We start from the raw sequence: 17,092 nt of genomic DNA, 5'->3' as shown, positions 1-17,092 counted from the left end.
GTGAGGGAGCTGGGTTATTGTCAGTGGGGATGCAGTCAGTGATACAGGATGCTGGGGGAGAGGGGTCACGGAGGGACGGTGTGTGGGAGCTGGGTTATTGTCAGTGGGGATGCAGTCAGTGACACAGGGCACTGGGGGAGAGGGGTCACGGAGGGACTGTGTGAGGGGGCTGGGATATCGTCAGTGAGGATACAGTCAGTGACACAGGGTGCTGGGGGAGCGGGGTCACGGAGGGTCGGTGTGAGGGGGCTGGGATATCGTCAGTGGGGATACAGTCAGTGACACAGGGCGCTGGGGGAGAGGGGTCACTGAGGGACAGTGTGAGGGAGCTGTGTTATTGTCAGTGGGGATAGTCAGTGACACAGGGTGCTGGGGGAGAGGGGTCACTGAGGGACGGTGTGAGGGAGCTGGGTTTTCGTCAGTGGGGATACAGTCAGTGACACAGGGTGCTGGGGGAGAGGGGTCACTGAGGGACGGTGTGAGGGAGCTGGGTTATTGTCAGTGAAGATACAGTCAGTGACACAGGGTGCTGGGGGAGAGGGGTCACTGAGGGACGGTGTGAGGGAGCTGGGTTATCATCAGTGGGGATACAGTCAGTGACACAGGGTGAAGAGTGCAGCACACACACACACTCACTGACACTCACAGACACACTGACACACACACACACACACACACACACTGACACACACACACTGACACACTCACACACACACACTGACACACAGACACACACACACACAAACAGACACACACACTGACACACACAGACACACTGACACACACACACACACACACACTCACACATTGACAGACACACACACACTGACACACACACACACTGACACACTCACACACACACACACACTGACACACACACTGACACCCACACACACACACTGACACACACAGACACACACACACACTGACACACACCCACACACACACACACACACAGACACACACACACACACACACACACACACACACACACACACGTATACAGACTGCAGAACTGCCCTGACCCTCACCCCCCCGCGCTCTCTCTCTCTCCCCCCTAGGCCTACAGCTGGTGCCCAGAGAGCCCACAGACTCCAGGAGGGATGAGCCCAGAGCCAGGCCCATCAGCAGATGACCTCCAGCAGCCCCCGCCCCACCCTGACTCCCGCTTGTGGGATCTGGCCAAGGTCCTGGGCGACCGGCGACTGCTGGACCACTGGCCTCTCGGCTGGGCTGGTGACCGCGAGGGGCACTTGGCCACCAGCCCTGGGCCTCATACCGGTGGGGGTGGGAGACCCCCGCCCTCTGCTAGCCCCAGGAGGGGCCCTGAGGGCTCGGCCAGCCTGCAGGGCAGCAGCACTCCCTGGCCAGAATGGAGAGCCGTTCCACCGCCCCTCACCCCCTGGCTCAGCGCCTGGTCATTGAGTGGCAGCCCTGAGCACCCACCCCCCTCCTCCCCTTCCTCCCCCTCTCAATACCCCCGCCACTCCTTTTCCTCCTCTTCCTCCTCCTCGCCGGACGTCTGGGCACCCCGCCCCCTCAGCCCCCTGAGTTCTAGCGCAGAGGGCAGGTGGCGGGACCCAGCGGGGCCCCTCAAAAAGGCCCAGAGTTTCGAGCTGGCCCCTCCGCCGTCCCCATCACGGGGAGGGGCCTGGCCCAAGAAGGCCGGTGTTGCGCCGTCAAGGGCAGCTCCGGGAGTTCTCATCCGAGGGCTGGAGGTCAGCAGCACCCAGCTCGTGGACCGTACCTGCTCTCCCAGGGAGCACGTCATGCTGGTGCGAAGGGGGGAGATCCAGGCCGAGGCCCCCTGGGGTGGATCCCCCATCCTGGAGCTGCCAGCCAAGAGCAGGTAGGTGGGCTCCCGCCACTCTGATCACCCCTCTCCCTTCTCCTCCCTCGCCCTCCCGTTTCTGCTCACTCACCTCGGTTTCCACTTTCTCACTTAGCAAACCTCTTCCAGATACCCTGCCTTCTCCCCTCCCCTTACTCAGTCTTCCTCACACTCCCTTCATCTCTCCCCTCCCCTCTCTCTTCTCCCTCACTCTCCCTACTGCTTTCCCTTCCCCACCCGTTCCTCCGCTCCCTCCCCTCCCTCCATACCCCAGCCTCTGTAGCACCACGGTTCCTTGGCTGCACGCAGCCCCGCAAATGTCACCTCGTCCGGACATCACACACGACAGCCTCACCAGCTCTGACCACCACAAAATCCTGGCCTCTGGACCATCCAGGGATTCAACCTCTCCATAAGTGGAGCAGCCTCGAGGCACTTCCTCCTGGCTTCAGAGACAGGGTCAATCCTGAGTGTGTGTGTGTGTGTGTCTAGGCTGCACAGATGTAAAAGGACACGTGTATTCCATTGCTTGCTTGACATCGCCCTCTTGGAGACTCCAGCATCTCCTGCATCATTTTCTATCTATTTTCTATTACACTTCGACAACTGATGGTCTACCAGCTGTGCAAACCCGTCAGATCCTCTCCCCAAGTAACACCGCGAACCCGTCAGACCCTCTCCCCCAGTAACACCGCGAACCCGTCAGACCCTCTCCCCCAGTAACACCGCGAACCCGCCAGACCCTCTCCCCCAGTAACACCGCGAACCCGCCAGACCCTCTCCCCCAGTAACACCGCGAACCCGTCAGACGCTCTCCCCCAGTAACACCGCGAACCCGTCAGACCCTCTCCCCCAGTAACACCGCGAACCCGTCAGACCCTCTCCCCCAGTAACACCGCGAACCCGTCAGACGCTCTCCCCCAGTAACACCGCGAACCCGTCAGACCCTCTCCCCCAGTAACACCGCGAACCCGTCAGACCCTCTCCCCCAGTAACACCGCAAACCCCTCAGACCCTCTCCCCCAGTAACACTGCAAACCCGTCAGACCCTCTCCCCAGTAACACCGCGAACCCGTCAGACCCTCTCCCCCAGTAACACCGCGAACCCCTCAGACCCTCTCCCCCAGTAACACCGCCAACCCGTCAGACCCTCTCCCCCAGTAACACTGCAAACCCGTCAGACCCTCTCCCCCAGTAACACCGCAAACCCCTCAGACCCTCTCCCCAGTAACACCACAAACCTCTCCCTCGGATGTGCCGCAAACAAGTCTGTATCTTTCCCCATGTAGCGCCGTAACCTCTAATCTTTCAAATGCCAATGAATTCTGGCTAATTCCACCCATCATCCAAACATTGGGGGTAGTGGGGTGGAGTGGGGTGCAATACAAAACAACCGATTAGGCCATCGACATGCAAGTCTCAGTGGGTCCAGGAACCCGAAAGATCAGAGTGGCACCCCAATAACTTGTGGTGTGAGAAAGTGACTCTAATTGGTGAGCCACTCCAAACATGGTCCTGGTGTTTAATTGCAACTTGCAGCCGACAGGACTCCAGTGTTGTACTGACGTGAACACCTGAACGATCAGTGAGATGGGGATGGAGAGTGATGATGGATGAAGAGTGAGATGGGGATGGAGAGTGATGATGGGGAAGGAGAGTGATGATGGATACACAGAGAGATGGGGATGGAGAGTGATGATGTGTACAGAGTAAGATGGGGATGGAGAGTGATGATGGATACAGACTGAGATGGGGATGGAGAGTGAGATGGGTATGGAGAGTGATGATGGCGAAGGAGAGTGATGATGGATACAGAATGAGATGGGGATGGAGAGTGATGATGGATACAGAGTGAGATGGGGATGGAGAGTGATGATGGGATACAGAGTGAGATGGGGATGGAGAGTGATGTTGGGGTACAGAGTGAATTGGGGATGGAGAGTGATGATGGATACAGAGTGAGATGGGGATGGAAAGTGATGATGGATACAGAGTAAGATGTGGATGGAGAGTGAGATGGGGATGGAGAGTAATGATGGGGATGGAGAGTGATGATAGGGATGGAGAGTGATGATAGGGATGGAGAGTGATGATGGATACAGAGTGCGATGGGGATGGAGAGTGATGATGGATACAGGGTGAGATGGGGATGGAGAGTGATGATGGGTACAGAGTGAGATGGGTATGGAGAGTGATGATGAAGTACAGAGTGAGATGGGGATGGAGAGTGATGATGGGATGGACAGTGAGATGGGGATGGAGAGTGATGATGGACACAGAGTGAGATGGGGATGGAGAGTGATGATGTGGTACAGAGTGAGAAGGGGATGGAGAGTGATGATGGGTACAGAGTGAGATTTGGATGGAGAGTGATGATGGATGAAGAGTGAGATGGGGATGGAGAGTGATGATGGGGAAGGAGAGTGATGATGGATACAGAGAGAGATGGGGATGGAGAGTGATGATGTGTACAGAGTAAGATGGGGATGCAGAGTGATGATGGATACAGACTGAGATGGGGATGGAGAGTGAGATGGGTATGGAGAGTGATGATGGCGAAGGAGAGTGATGATGGATACAGAGTGAGATGGGGATGGAGAGTGATGATGGATACAGAGTGAGATGGGGATGGAGAGTGATGTTGGGGTACAGAGTGAATTGGGGATGGAGAGTGATGATGGATACAGAGTGAGATGGGGATGGAGAGTGATGATGGGTATGGAGAGTGATGATGGAGTACAGAGTGAGATGGGGATGGAGAGTGATGATGGGATGGACAGTGAGATGGGGATGGAGAGTGATGATGGACACAGAGTGAGATGGGGATGGAGAGTGATGATGTGGTACAGAGTGAGATGGGGATGGAGAGTGATGACGGGGTACAGAGAGAGATTTGGATGGAAACTGATGATGGATGAAGAGTGAGATGGGGATGGAGAGTGATGATGGAGTACAGAGTGAGATGGGGATGGAGAGTGATGATGGGATGGACAGTGAGATGGGGATGGAGAGTGATGATGGACACAGAGTGAGATGGGGATGGAGAGTGATGATGTGGTACAGAGTGAGATGGGGATGGAGAGTGATGATGGGTACAGAGTGAGATTTGGATGGAGAGTGATGATGGATGAAGAGTGAGATGGGGATGGAGAGTGATGATGGGGAAGGAGAGTGATGATGGATACAGAGAGAGATGGGGATGGAGAGTGATGATGTGTACAGAGTAAGATGGGGATGCAGAGTGATGATGGATACAGACTGAGATGGGGATGGAGAGTGAGATGGGTATGGAGAGTGATGATGGCGAAGGAGAGTGATGATGGATACAGAGTGAGATGGAGATGGAGAGTGATGATGGATACAGAGTGAGATGGGGATGGAGAGTGATGTTGGGGTACAGAGTGAATTGGGGATGGAGAGTGATGATGGATACAGAGTGAGATGGGGATGGAGAGTGATGATGGATACAGAGTAAGATGTGGATGGAGAGTGAGATGGGGATGGAGAGTAATGATGGGGATGGAGAGTGATGATAGGGATGGAGAGTGATGATGGATACAAAGTGCGATGGGGATGGACAGTGATGATGGATACAGAGTGAGATGGGGATGGAGAGTGATGATGGGTACAGAGTGAGATGGGTATGCAGAGTGATGATGGAGTACAGAGTGAGATGGGGATGGAGAGTGATGATGGGATGGACAGTGAGATGGGGATGGAGAGTGATGATGGACACAGAGTGAGATGGGGATGGAGAGTGATGATGTGGTACAGAGTGAGATGGGGATGGAGAGTGATGATGGGTACAGAGTGAGATTTGGATGGAGAGTGATGATGGGTTATAGAGTGAGATGCGGATGGAGAGTCATGATGGGATGGAGAGTGAAATGGGGATGGAGAGTGATGATAGATACAGAGTGAGATGCGGATGGAGAGTGATGATGGGTACAGAGTGATGATGGGATGGAGACTGATGATGGGTACAGAGTCAGATGGGGATGGAGAGTGATGATGGATACAGAGTGAGATGGGGATGGAGAGTGATGATGGGGTACAGAGTGATATGGGGATGGAGAGCGATGATGGGGTACAGAGTGAGATGGGGATGGAGAGTGATGATGGCAAACAGAGTGAGATGGGGATGGAGAGTGATGATGGGTACAGAGTGACGTTGGGATGGAGACTGATGATGGGTACAGAGTGAGATGGGGATGGAGAGTGATGATGGGGTACAGAGTGAGATGGGATGGAGAGTGATGATGGGTACAGAGTGAGATAGGGATGGAGAGTGATGATGGGTACAGAGTGAGATGGGGATGGAGAGTGATGATGGGATGGAGAGTGAGATGGGGATGGAGAGTGATGATGGACACAGAGTGATGATAGGATGGAGACGGATGATGGGTACAGAGTGAGATGGGGATGGAGGGTGATGATGGATACAGAGTGAGATGGGCATGGAGAGTGATGATGGGGATGGAGAGTGACGATGGGGTACAGAGTGAGATGGGGATGGAGAGTGATGATGGTTACAGAGTGAGATGGGGATGGAGAGTGATGATGGGGAATGAGAGTGATAATGGATACAGAGAGAGATGGGGTTAGCGAGTGATGATGGGTACAGAGTGAGATTTGGATGGAGAGTGATGATGGGGTATAGACTGACATGGGGGTGGAGAGCCATGATGGGATGGAGAGTGAGATGGGCATGGAGAGTGATGATGGAGTACAGAGTGAGATGGGAATGGAGAGTGATGATGGGATGGACAATGAGATGGGGATGGAGAGTGATGATGGACACAGAGTGAGATGGGGATGGAGAGTGATGATGTGGTACAGAGTGAGATGGGGATGGAGAGTGATGATGGGTAAAGAGTGAGATGGGGATGGAGAGTGATGATGGGGTACAGAGTGAGATGGGGATGGAGAGTAATGATGGATACAGAGAGAGATGGGGATGGAGAGAGATGATGGGGTACAGAGTGATATGGGGATGGAGAGCGATGATGGGGTACAGAGTGAGATGGAGATGGAGAGTGATGATGGCAAACAGAGTGAGATGGGGATGGAGAGTGATGATGGATACAGAGTGAGATGGGGATGGAGAGTGATGATGGGTACAGAGTGACGTTGGGATGGAGACTGATGATGGGTACAGAGTGTGATGCGGATGGAGAGTGATGCTGGATACAGAGTGACATGAGGATGGAGAGTGATGATGGGTACAGAGTAAGATGGGGATGGAGAGTGGTGATGGGTACAGAGTGAGATATGGATGGAGAGTGATGATGGGTACAGAGTAAGATGGGGATGGAGAGTGATGATGGGTACAGAGTGAGATGGGCATGGAGAGTGATGATGGAGTACAGAGTGAGATGGGGATGGAGAGTGATGATGGGATGGACAGTGAGATGGGGATGGAGAGTGATGATGGACAGAGTGAGATGGGGATGGAGAGTGATGATGGGTACAGAGTGAGATTTGGATGGAGAGTGATGATGGGTTATAGAGTGAGATGCGAATGGAGAGTCATGATGGGATGGAGAGTGAGATGGGGATGGAGACTGATGATGGGTACAGAGTCAGATGGGGATGGAGAGTGATGCTGGATACAGAGTGAGATGGGGAGAGTGATGATGGGGTACAGAGTCAGATGGGGATGGAGAGTGATGATGGGGTACAGAGTGATATGGGGATGGAGAGCGATAATGGGGTACAGAGTGAGATGGAGATGGAGAGTGATGATGGCAAACAGAGTGAGATGGGGATGGAGAGTGATGGGTACAGAGTGAGATGGGCATGGAGAGTGATGATGGGTACAGAGTGAGATGGGCACGGAGAGTGATGATGGAGTACAGAGTGAGATGGGGATGGAGAATGATGATGGGTACAGAGTGAGATGGGGATGGAGAGTGATGATGGACAGAGTGAGATGGGGATGGAGAGTGATGATGGGTACAGAGTGAGATTTGGATGGAGAGTGATGATGGGTTATAGAGTGAGATGCGGATGGAGAGTCATGATGGGATGGAGAGTGAGATGGGGATGGAGACTGATGATGGGTACAGAGTGAGATGGGGATGGAGAGTGATGCTGGATACAGAGTGAGATGGGGAGAGTGATGATGGGGTACAGAGTGAGATGGGGATGGAGAGTGATGATGGATATAGAGAGAGATGGGGATGGAGAGTGATGATGGGGTACAGAGTGAGATCGGGATGGAGAGTGATGATGGGTACAAAGTGATGTTGGGATGGAGACTGATGATGGGTACAGAGTGAGATGGGGATGGAGAGTGATGATGGATACAGAATGAGATGCGAATGGAGAGTGAGATGGGTATGGAGAGTAATGATGGGATGGAGAGTGATGATGGGGATGGAGAATGATGATGGATACAGAGTGAGATGGGGATGGAGAGTGATGATGGGTACAGAGTGAGATGCGCATGGAGAGTGATGATGGAGTACAGAGTAAGATGGGGATGGAGGGTGATGATGGATACAGAGTGAGATGGGGATGGAGAGTGATGATGGATACAGAGTGAGATGGGGATGGAGAGTGACGATGGGGTACAGAGTGAGATGGGGATGGAGAGTGATGACGGGGTACAGGGAGAGATGGGGATGGAGAATGCTGATGTATACAGCATGAGATGGGGATGGAGAGTGATGATGCGGTACAGAATGAGATGGGGATGGAGAGTGATGATGGGTACAGACTGAGATGCGGATGGAGAGTGATGATGGATACAGAGTGAGATGGGGATGGAGAGTGATGATGGATACACAGTGAGATGGGGATGGAGAGTGATGATGGGCTAGAGAGTGAGATGGGGATGGAGAGTGATGATGGGGTACAGAGTGAGATGGGGATGGAGAGTGATGATGGCATACAGAGTGCGATGTGGATGGAGAGTCCTGATGGGATTGAGAGTGAGATGGGGATGGAGAGTGATGCTGGGTACAGAGTGAGATGGTGACGGAGAGTGATGATGGCTGCAGAGTGAGATGGGGATGGAGAGGAATGATGGGGTATAGTGATGATGGGGATCGAGAATGATGATGGATACAGAGTGAGATGGGGATGGAGAGTCATGATGGGATGGAGAGTGAGATGGGGATAATGAGTGACGATGGGGTACAGAATGAGATGGGGATGGAGAGTGATGATAGGGTATAGAGTGAGATGGGGATGGAGAGTCATGACGGGATGGAGAGTGAGATGGGGATGGAGAGTGATGATGGATACAGACTGAGATGGGGATGGAGAGTGATGATGGATACTGAGTGAGATGGGGATGGAGAGTGATGATGGGTACAGAGTGATGATGGGATGGAGACTGATGATGGGTACAAAGTCAGATGGGGATGGAGAGTGATGATGGATATAGAGTGAGATGGGGATGGAGAGTGATGATGGGATGGACAGTGAGATGGGGATGGAGAGTGATGATGGGTTATAGAGTGAGATGCGGATGGAGAGTCATGATGGGATGGAGAGTGAGATGGGGATGGAGAGTGATGATGGGTACAGAGTGAGATGGGGATGGAGAGTGATGATGGGTACAGAGTGATGATGGGATGGAGACTGATGATGGGTACAAAGTCAGATGGGGATGGAGAGTGATGATGGATAAAGAGTGAGATGGGGATGGAGACTGATGATGGGTACAGAGTCAGATGGGGATGGAGAGTGATGCTGGATACAGAGTGAGATGGGGAGAGTGATGATGGGGTACAGAGTCAGATGGGGATGGAGAGTGATGATGGGGTACAGAGTGATATGGGGATGGAGAGCGATAATGGGGTACAGAGTGAGATGGGGATGGAGAGTGATGATGGCAAACAGAGTGAGATGGGGATGGAGAGTGATGGGTACAGAGTGAGATGGGCATGGAGAGTGATGATGGGTACAGAGTGAGATGGGCACGGAGAGTGATGATGGAGTACAGAGTGAGATGGGGATGGAGAGTGATGATGGGATGGACAGTGAGATGGGGATGGAGAGTGATGATGGACAGAGTGAGATGGGGATGGAGAGTGATGATGGGTACAGAGTGAGATTTGGATGGAGAGTGATGATGGGTTATAGAGTGAGATGCGGATGGAGAGTCATGATGGGATGGAGAGTGAGATGGGGATGGAGACTGATGATGGGTACAGAGTGAGATGGGGATGGAGAGTGATGCTGGATACAGAGTGAGATGGGGAGAGTGATGATGGGGTACAGAGTGAGATGGGGATGGAGAGTGATGATGGATATAGAGAGAGATGGGGATGGAGAGTGATGATGGGGTACAGAGTGAGATCGGGATGGAGAGTGATGATGGGTACAAAGTGATGTTGGGATGGAGACTGATGATGGGTACAGAGTGAGATGGGGATGGAGAGTGATGATGGATACAGAATGAGATGCGAATGGAGAGTGAGATGGGTATGGAGAGTAATGATGGGATGGAGAGTGATGATGGGGATGGAGAATGATGATGGATACAGACTGAGATGGGGATGGAGAGTGATGATGGGTACAGAGTGAGATGCGCATGGAGAGTGATGATGGAGTACAGAGTAAGATGGGGATGGAGGGTGATGATGGATACAGAGTGAGATGGGGATGGAGAGTGATGATGGATACAGAGTGAGATGGGGATGGAGAGTGACGATGGGGTACAGAGTGAGATGGGGATGGAGAGTGATGACGGGGTACAGGGAGAGATGGGGATGGAGAATGCTGATGTATACAGCATGAGATGGGGATGGAGAGTGATGATGCGGTACAGAATGAGATGGGGATGGAGAGTGATGATGGGTACAGACTGAGATGGGGATGGAGAGTGATGATGGATACAGAGTGAGATGGGGATGGAGAGTGATGATGGATACACAGTGAGATGGGGATGGAGAGTGATGATGGGCTAGAGAGTGAGATGGGGATGGAGAGTGATGCTGGGTACAGAGTGAGATGGTGACGGAGAGTGATGATGGCTGCAGAGTGAGATGGGGATGGAGAGGAATGATGGGGTATAGTGATGATGGGGATCGAGAATGATGATGGATACAGAGTGAGATGGGGATGGAGAGTCATGATGGGATGGAGAGTGAGATGGGGATAATGAGTGACGATGGGGTACAGAATGAGATGGGGATGGAGAGTGATGATAGGGTATAGAGTGAGATGGGGATGGAGAGTCATGACGGGATGGAGAGTGAGATGGGGATGGAGAGTGATGATGGATACAGACTGAGATGGGGATGGAGAGTGATGATGGATACTGAGTGAGATGGGGATGGAGAGTGATGATGGGTACAGAGTGATGATGGGATGGAGACTGATGATGGGTACAAAGTCAGATGGGGATGGAGAGTGATGATGGATATAGAGTGAGATGGGGATGGAGAGTGATGATGGGATGGACAGTGAGATGGGGATGGAGAGTGATGATGGGTTATAGAGTGAGATGCGGATGGAGAGTCATGATGGGATGGAGAGTGAGATGGGGATGGAGAGTGATGATGGGTACAGAGTGAGATGGGGATGGAGAGTGATGATGGGTACAGAGTGATGATGGGATGGAGACTGATGATGGGTACAAAGTCAGATGGGGATGGAGAGTGATGATGGATAAAGAGTGAGATGGGGATGGAGAGTGATGATGGGGTACAGAGAGAGATGGGGATGGAGAGTGATGATGGGGTACAGAGTGATATGGGGATGGAGAGCGATGATGGGGTACAGAGTGAGATGGGGATGGAGAGTGATGATAGCAAACAGAGTGAGATGGGGATGGAGAGTGATGATGGATACAGAGTGAGATGGGGATGGAGAGTGATGATGGGTACAGAGTGACGTTGGGATGGAGACAGATGATGGGTACAGAGTCAGATGGGGATGGAGAGTGATGATGGATACAGAGTGAGATGGGATGGAGAGGGATGATGGGGTAAAGAGTGAGATGGGGATGGAGAGTAATGATGGAAACAGAGAGGGAAGGGGATGGAGAGTGATGATGGGGTACAGAGTGATATGGGGATGGAGAGCGATGATGGGGTACAGAGTGAGATGGGGATGGAGAGTGATGATGGCAAACAGAGTGAGATGGTGATGGAGAGTGTTGATGGATACAGAGTGAGATGGGGATGGAGAGTGATGATGGGTACAGAGTGACGTTGGGATGGAGACTGATGATGGGTACAGAGTGAGATGGGGATGGAGAGTGATGATGGATACAGAGTGAGATGAGGATTGAGAGTGAGATGGGGATGGAGAGTGATGATGGGTACAGAGTGAGATGGGGATGGAGAGTGATGATGGGATGGACAGTGAGATGGGGATGGAGAGTGATGATGGGTACAGAGTGAGATGGGCATGGAGAGTGATGATGGAGTACAGAGTGAGATGGGGATGGAGAGTGATGATGGGATGGACAGTGAGATGGGGATGGAGAGTGATGATGGGTACAGAGTGAGATTTGGATGGAGAGTGATGCTGGGTTATAGAGTGAGATGCGGATGGAGAGTCATGACGGGATGGAGAGTGAGATGGGGATGGAGAGTGATGATGAGTACAGAGTGAGATGGGGATGGAGAGTGATGATGATACAGAGTGAGATGGGGATGGAGAGTGATGATGCGTACAGAGTGATGATGGGATGGAGACTGATGATGGCAAACAGAGTGAGATGGGGATGGAGAGTGATGATGGATACAGAGTGAGTTGGGGATGGAAAGTGATGATGGATACAGAGTGAGATGGGGATGGAGAGTGACAATGGGGTACAGAGTGAGATGGGGATGGAGAGTGATGACGGGGTACAGAGAGAGATGGGGATGGAGAATGTTGATGTATACAGCATGAGATGGGGATGGAGAGTGATGATGGATACAGAGTGAGATGGGGATGGAGAGTGACAATGGGGTACAGAGTGAGATCGGGATGGAGAGTGATGACGGGGTACAGAGAGAGATGGGGATGGAGAATGTTGATGTATACAGCATGAGATGGGGATGGAGAGTGATGATGGATACAGAGTGAGATGGGGATGGAGAGTGATGATTGGCTAGAGAGTGAGATGGGGATGGAGAGTGATGATGGGGTACAGAGTGAGATGGGGATGGAGAGTGATGATGGCATACAGAGTGCGATGGGGATGCAGAGTCCTGATGGGATGGAGAGTGAGATGGGGATGGAGAGTGATGCTGGGTACAGAGTGAGATGGTGACGGAGAGTGATGATGGCTGCAGAGTGAGATGGGGATTGAGAGGAATGATGGGGAATAGTGATGATGGGGATCGAGAATGATGATGCATACAGAGTGAGATGGGTATGGAGAGTGAGATGGGGATAATGAGTGACGATGGGGTACAGAATGAGATGGGGATGGAGAGTGATGATAGGGTATAGAGTGAGATGGGGATGGAGAGTTATGATGGGATGGAGAGTGAGATGGGGATGGAGAGTGATGATGGGGAATGAGAGTGATGATGGATACAGAGAGAGATGGGGTTAGAGAGTGATGATGGGTACAGAGTGAGATTTGGATGGAGAGTGATGATGGGGTATAGACTGACGTGGGGGTGGAGAGTCATGATGGGATGGAGAGTGAGATGGGCATGTAGAGTGATGATGGAGTACAGAGTGAGATGGGGATGGAGAGTGATGATGGGATGGACAGTGAGATGGGGATGGAGAGTGATGATGGGTTATAGAGTGAGATGCGGATGGAGAGTCATGATGGGATGCAGAGTAAGATGGGGATGGAGAGTGATGATGGGTACAGAGTGAGATGGGGATGGAGAGTGATGATGGGTACAAAGTCAGATGGGGATGGAGAGTGATGATGGATACAGAGTGAGATGGGGATGGAGAGTGATGATGGGACGGACAGTGAGATGGGGATGGAGAGTGATGATGGACACAGAGTGAGATGGGGATGGAGAGTGATGATGTGGTACAGAGTGAGATGGGAATGGAGAGTGATGATGGGTACAGAGTGATGATGGGATGGAGACTGATGATGGGTACAGAGTCAGATGGGTACAGAGTCAGATGGGGATGGAGAGTGATGATGGATACAGAGTGAGATGGGGATGGAGAGCGATGATGGGGTACAGAGTGAGATGGGGATGGAGAGTGATGATGGCAAACAGAGTGATATGGGGATGGAGAGTGATGATGGATACAGAGTGAGATGGGGATGGAGAGTTATGATGGGTACAGAGTGACGTTGGGATGGAGACTGATGATGGGTACAGAGTGAGATGGGGATGGAGAGTGATGATGGGATGGACAGTGAGATGGGGATGGAGAGTGATGATGGGTTATAGAGTGAGATGCGGATGGAGAGTCATGATGGGATGGAGAGTGAGATGGGGATGGAGAGTGATGATGGGTACAGAGTGAGATGGGGATGGAGAGTGATGATGGGTACAGAGTGATGATGGGGATGGAGAGTAATGATGGATACACAGAGAGATGGGGATGGAGAGTGATGATGGGGTACAGAGTGATATGGGGATGGAGAGCGATGATGGGGTACAGAATGAGATGGGGATGGAGAGTGATGATGGCAAACAGAGTGAGATGGGGATGGAGAGTGATGATGGATACAGAGTGAGATAGGGATGGAGAGTGATGATGGATACAGAGTGAGATGGGGATGGAGAGTGATGATGGGTACAGAGTGAGATGGGGATGGAGAGTGATGATGGGTACAGAGTGATGATGGGATGGAGACTGATGATGGGTACAAAGTCAGATGGGGATGGAGAGTGATGATGGATACAGAGTGAGATGGGGATGGAGAGTGATGATGGGATGGACAGTGAGATGGGGATGGAGAGTGATGATGGGTTGTAGAGTGAGATGCGGATGGAGAGTCATGATGGGATGGAGAGTGAGATGGGGATGGAGAGTGATGATGGGTACAGAGTGAGATGGGGATGGAGAGTGATGATGGGTACAGAGTGATGATGGGATGGAGACTGATGATGGGTACAAAGTCAGATGGGGATGGAGAGTGATGATGGATAAAGAGTGAGATGGGGATGGAGAGTGATGATGGGGTACAGAGTGATATGGGGATGGAGAGCGATGATGGGGTACAGAGTGAGATGGGGATGGAGAGTGATGATGGCAAACAGAATGAGATGGGGATGGAGAGTGATGATGGATACAGAGTGAGATGGGGATGGAGAGTGATGATGGATACAGAGTGAGATGGGGATGGAGAGCGATGATGGGGTACAGTGATATGGGGATGGAGAGCGATGATGGGGGACAGAGTGAGATGGGGATGGAGAGTGATGATGGCAAACAGAGTGAGATGGGGATGGAGATTGATGATGGATACAGAGTGAGATGGGGATGGAGAGTGATGATGGGTACAGAGGGACGTTGGGATGGAGACTGATGATGGGTACAGAGTGAGATGGGGATGGAGAGTGATGATGGGTACAGAGTGAGATGAGGATGGAGAGTGATGATGGGGTACAGAGTGAGATGGGGATGGAGAGTGATGATGGGTACAGAGTGAGATTGGGATGGAGAGTGATGATGGGTACAGAGTGAGATGGGGATGGAGAGTGATGATGGGTACAGAGTGAGATGGGCATGGAGAGTGATGATGGGTACAGAGTGAGATGGGGATGGAATGTGATGATGGGATACAGAGTGAGATGGGGATGGAGAGTAATGATGGGGATAGAGAGTGATGATGGGGATGGAGAGTGATAATAGCGAAGGAGAGTGATGATGGATACAGAGTGCGATGGGGATGGAGAGTGATGATGGATACAGAGTGAGATGGGGATGGAGAGTGATGATAGGTACAGAGTGAGATGTGCATGGAGAGTGATGATGGAGTACAGAGTGAGATGGGATGGAGAGTAATGATGGGATGGACAGTGAGATGGGGATGGAGAGTGATGATGGACACAGAGTGAGATGGGGATGGAGAGTGATGATGTGGTACAGAGTGAGATGGGAATGGAGAGTGATGATGGGTACAGAGTGATGATGGGATGGAGACTGATGATGGGTACAGAGTCAGATGGGGATGGAGAGTGATGATGGATACAGAGTGAGATGGGGATGGAGAGCGATGATGGGGTACAGAGTGAGATGGGGATGGAGAGTGATGATGGCAAACAGAGTGATATGGGGATGGAGAGTGATGATGGATACAGAGTGAGATGGAGATGGAGAGTTATGATGGGTACAGAGTGACGTTGGGATGGAGACTGATGATGGGTACAGAGTGAGATGGGGATGGAGAGTGATGATGGATACAGAGTGAGATGGGGATGGAGAGTGATGATGGATACAGAGTGAGATGAGGATGGAGAGTGATGATGGGGTACAGAGTGAGATGGGGATGGAGAGTGATGATGGGTACAGAGTGAGATGGGGATGGAGACTGATGAGAGGTACAGAGTGAGATGGGCATGGAGAGTCATGATGGGTACAGAGTGAGATGGGCATGGAGACTGATGATGGGATGGACAGTGAGATGGGGATGGAGAGCGATGATGGATACAGAGTGAGATGAGGATGGAGAGTGATGATGGGGTACAGAGTGAGATGGGGATGGAGAGTGATGATGGGTACAGACTGAGATAGGGATGGAGAGTGATGATGGGTACAGAGTGAGATGGGGATGTAGAGTGATGATGGGATACAGAGTGAGATGGGGATGGAGAGTGATGTTGGGGTACAGAGTGAATTGGGGATGGAGAGTGATGATGGATACAGAGTGAGATGGGGATGGAGAGTGATGATGGATACAGAGTGAGATGGGGATGGAGAGTGATGATGGATACAGAGTGAGATGGGGATGGAGAGTGATGATGGGATGCAGAGTGAGATGGGGATGGAGAGTGATGTTGGGGTACAGAGTGAATTGGGAATGGAGAGTGATGATGGATACAGAGTGAGATGGGGATGGAGAGTGATGATGGGTACAGAGTGTGATGGGCATGAAGAGTGATGATGGGATGGACAGTGAGATGGGGATGGAGAGTGATGATGGACACAGAGTGAGATGGGGATGGAGAGTGATGATGGATACAGAGTGAGATAGGGATGGAGAGTGATGATGGATACAGAGTGAGATGGGGATGGAGAGTGATGATGGGTACAGAGTGAGATGGGGATGGAGAGTGATGATGGGTACAGAGTGATTATGGGATGGAGACTGATGATGGGTACAAAGTCAGATGGGGATGGAGAGTGATGATGGATACAGAGTGAGATGGGGATGGA

General features: G+C 51.9%; 1 protein-coding gene across 1 annotated transcript in view; it reads left to right on the top strand.

Moving 5' to 3' along the window:
- Positions 1–17,092, top strand: part of LOC134352528 (uncharacterized) — a 276,182-nt gene that overhangs the window by 77,362 nt on the left and 181,728 nt on the right. The window contains exon 13 of the mRNA XM_063059793.1: positions 1,062–1,849. Within this exon, the coding sequence (XP_062915863.1) occupies positions 1,062–1,849 (788 nt within the window). The remainder of the gene's footprint in view (positions 1–1,061; positions 1,850–17,092) is intronic.

This window comes from Mobula hypostoma, chromosome 10 (genome assembly GCF_963921235.1).
Source record: "Mobula hypostoma chromosome 10, sMobHyp1.1, whole genome shotgun sequence".
In the NCBI taxonomy this organism is placed as follows: Eukaryota; Metazoa; Chordata; class Chondrichthyes; order Myliobatiformes; family Myliobatidae; genus Mobula; species Mobula hypostoma.
This window is presented reverse-complemented; position numbering and strand designations above follow the sequence as displayed.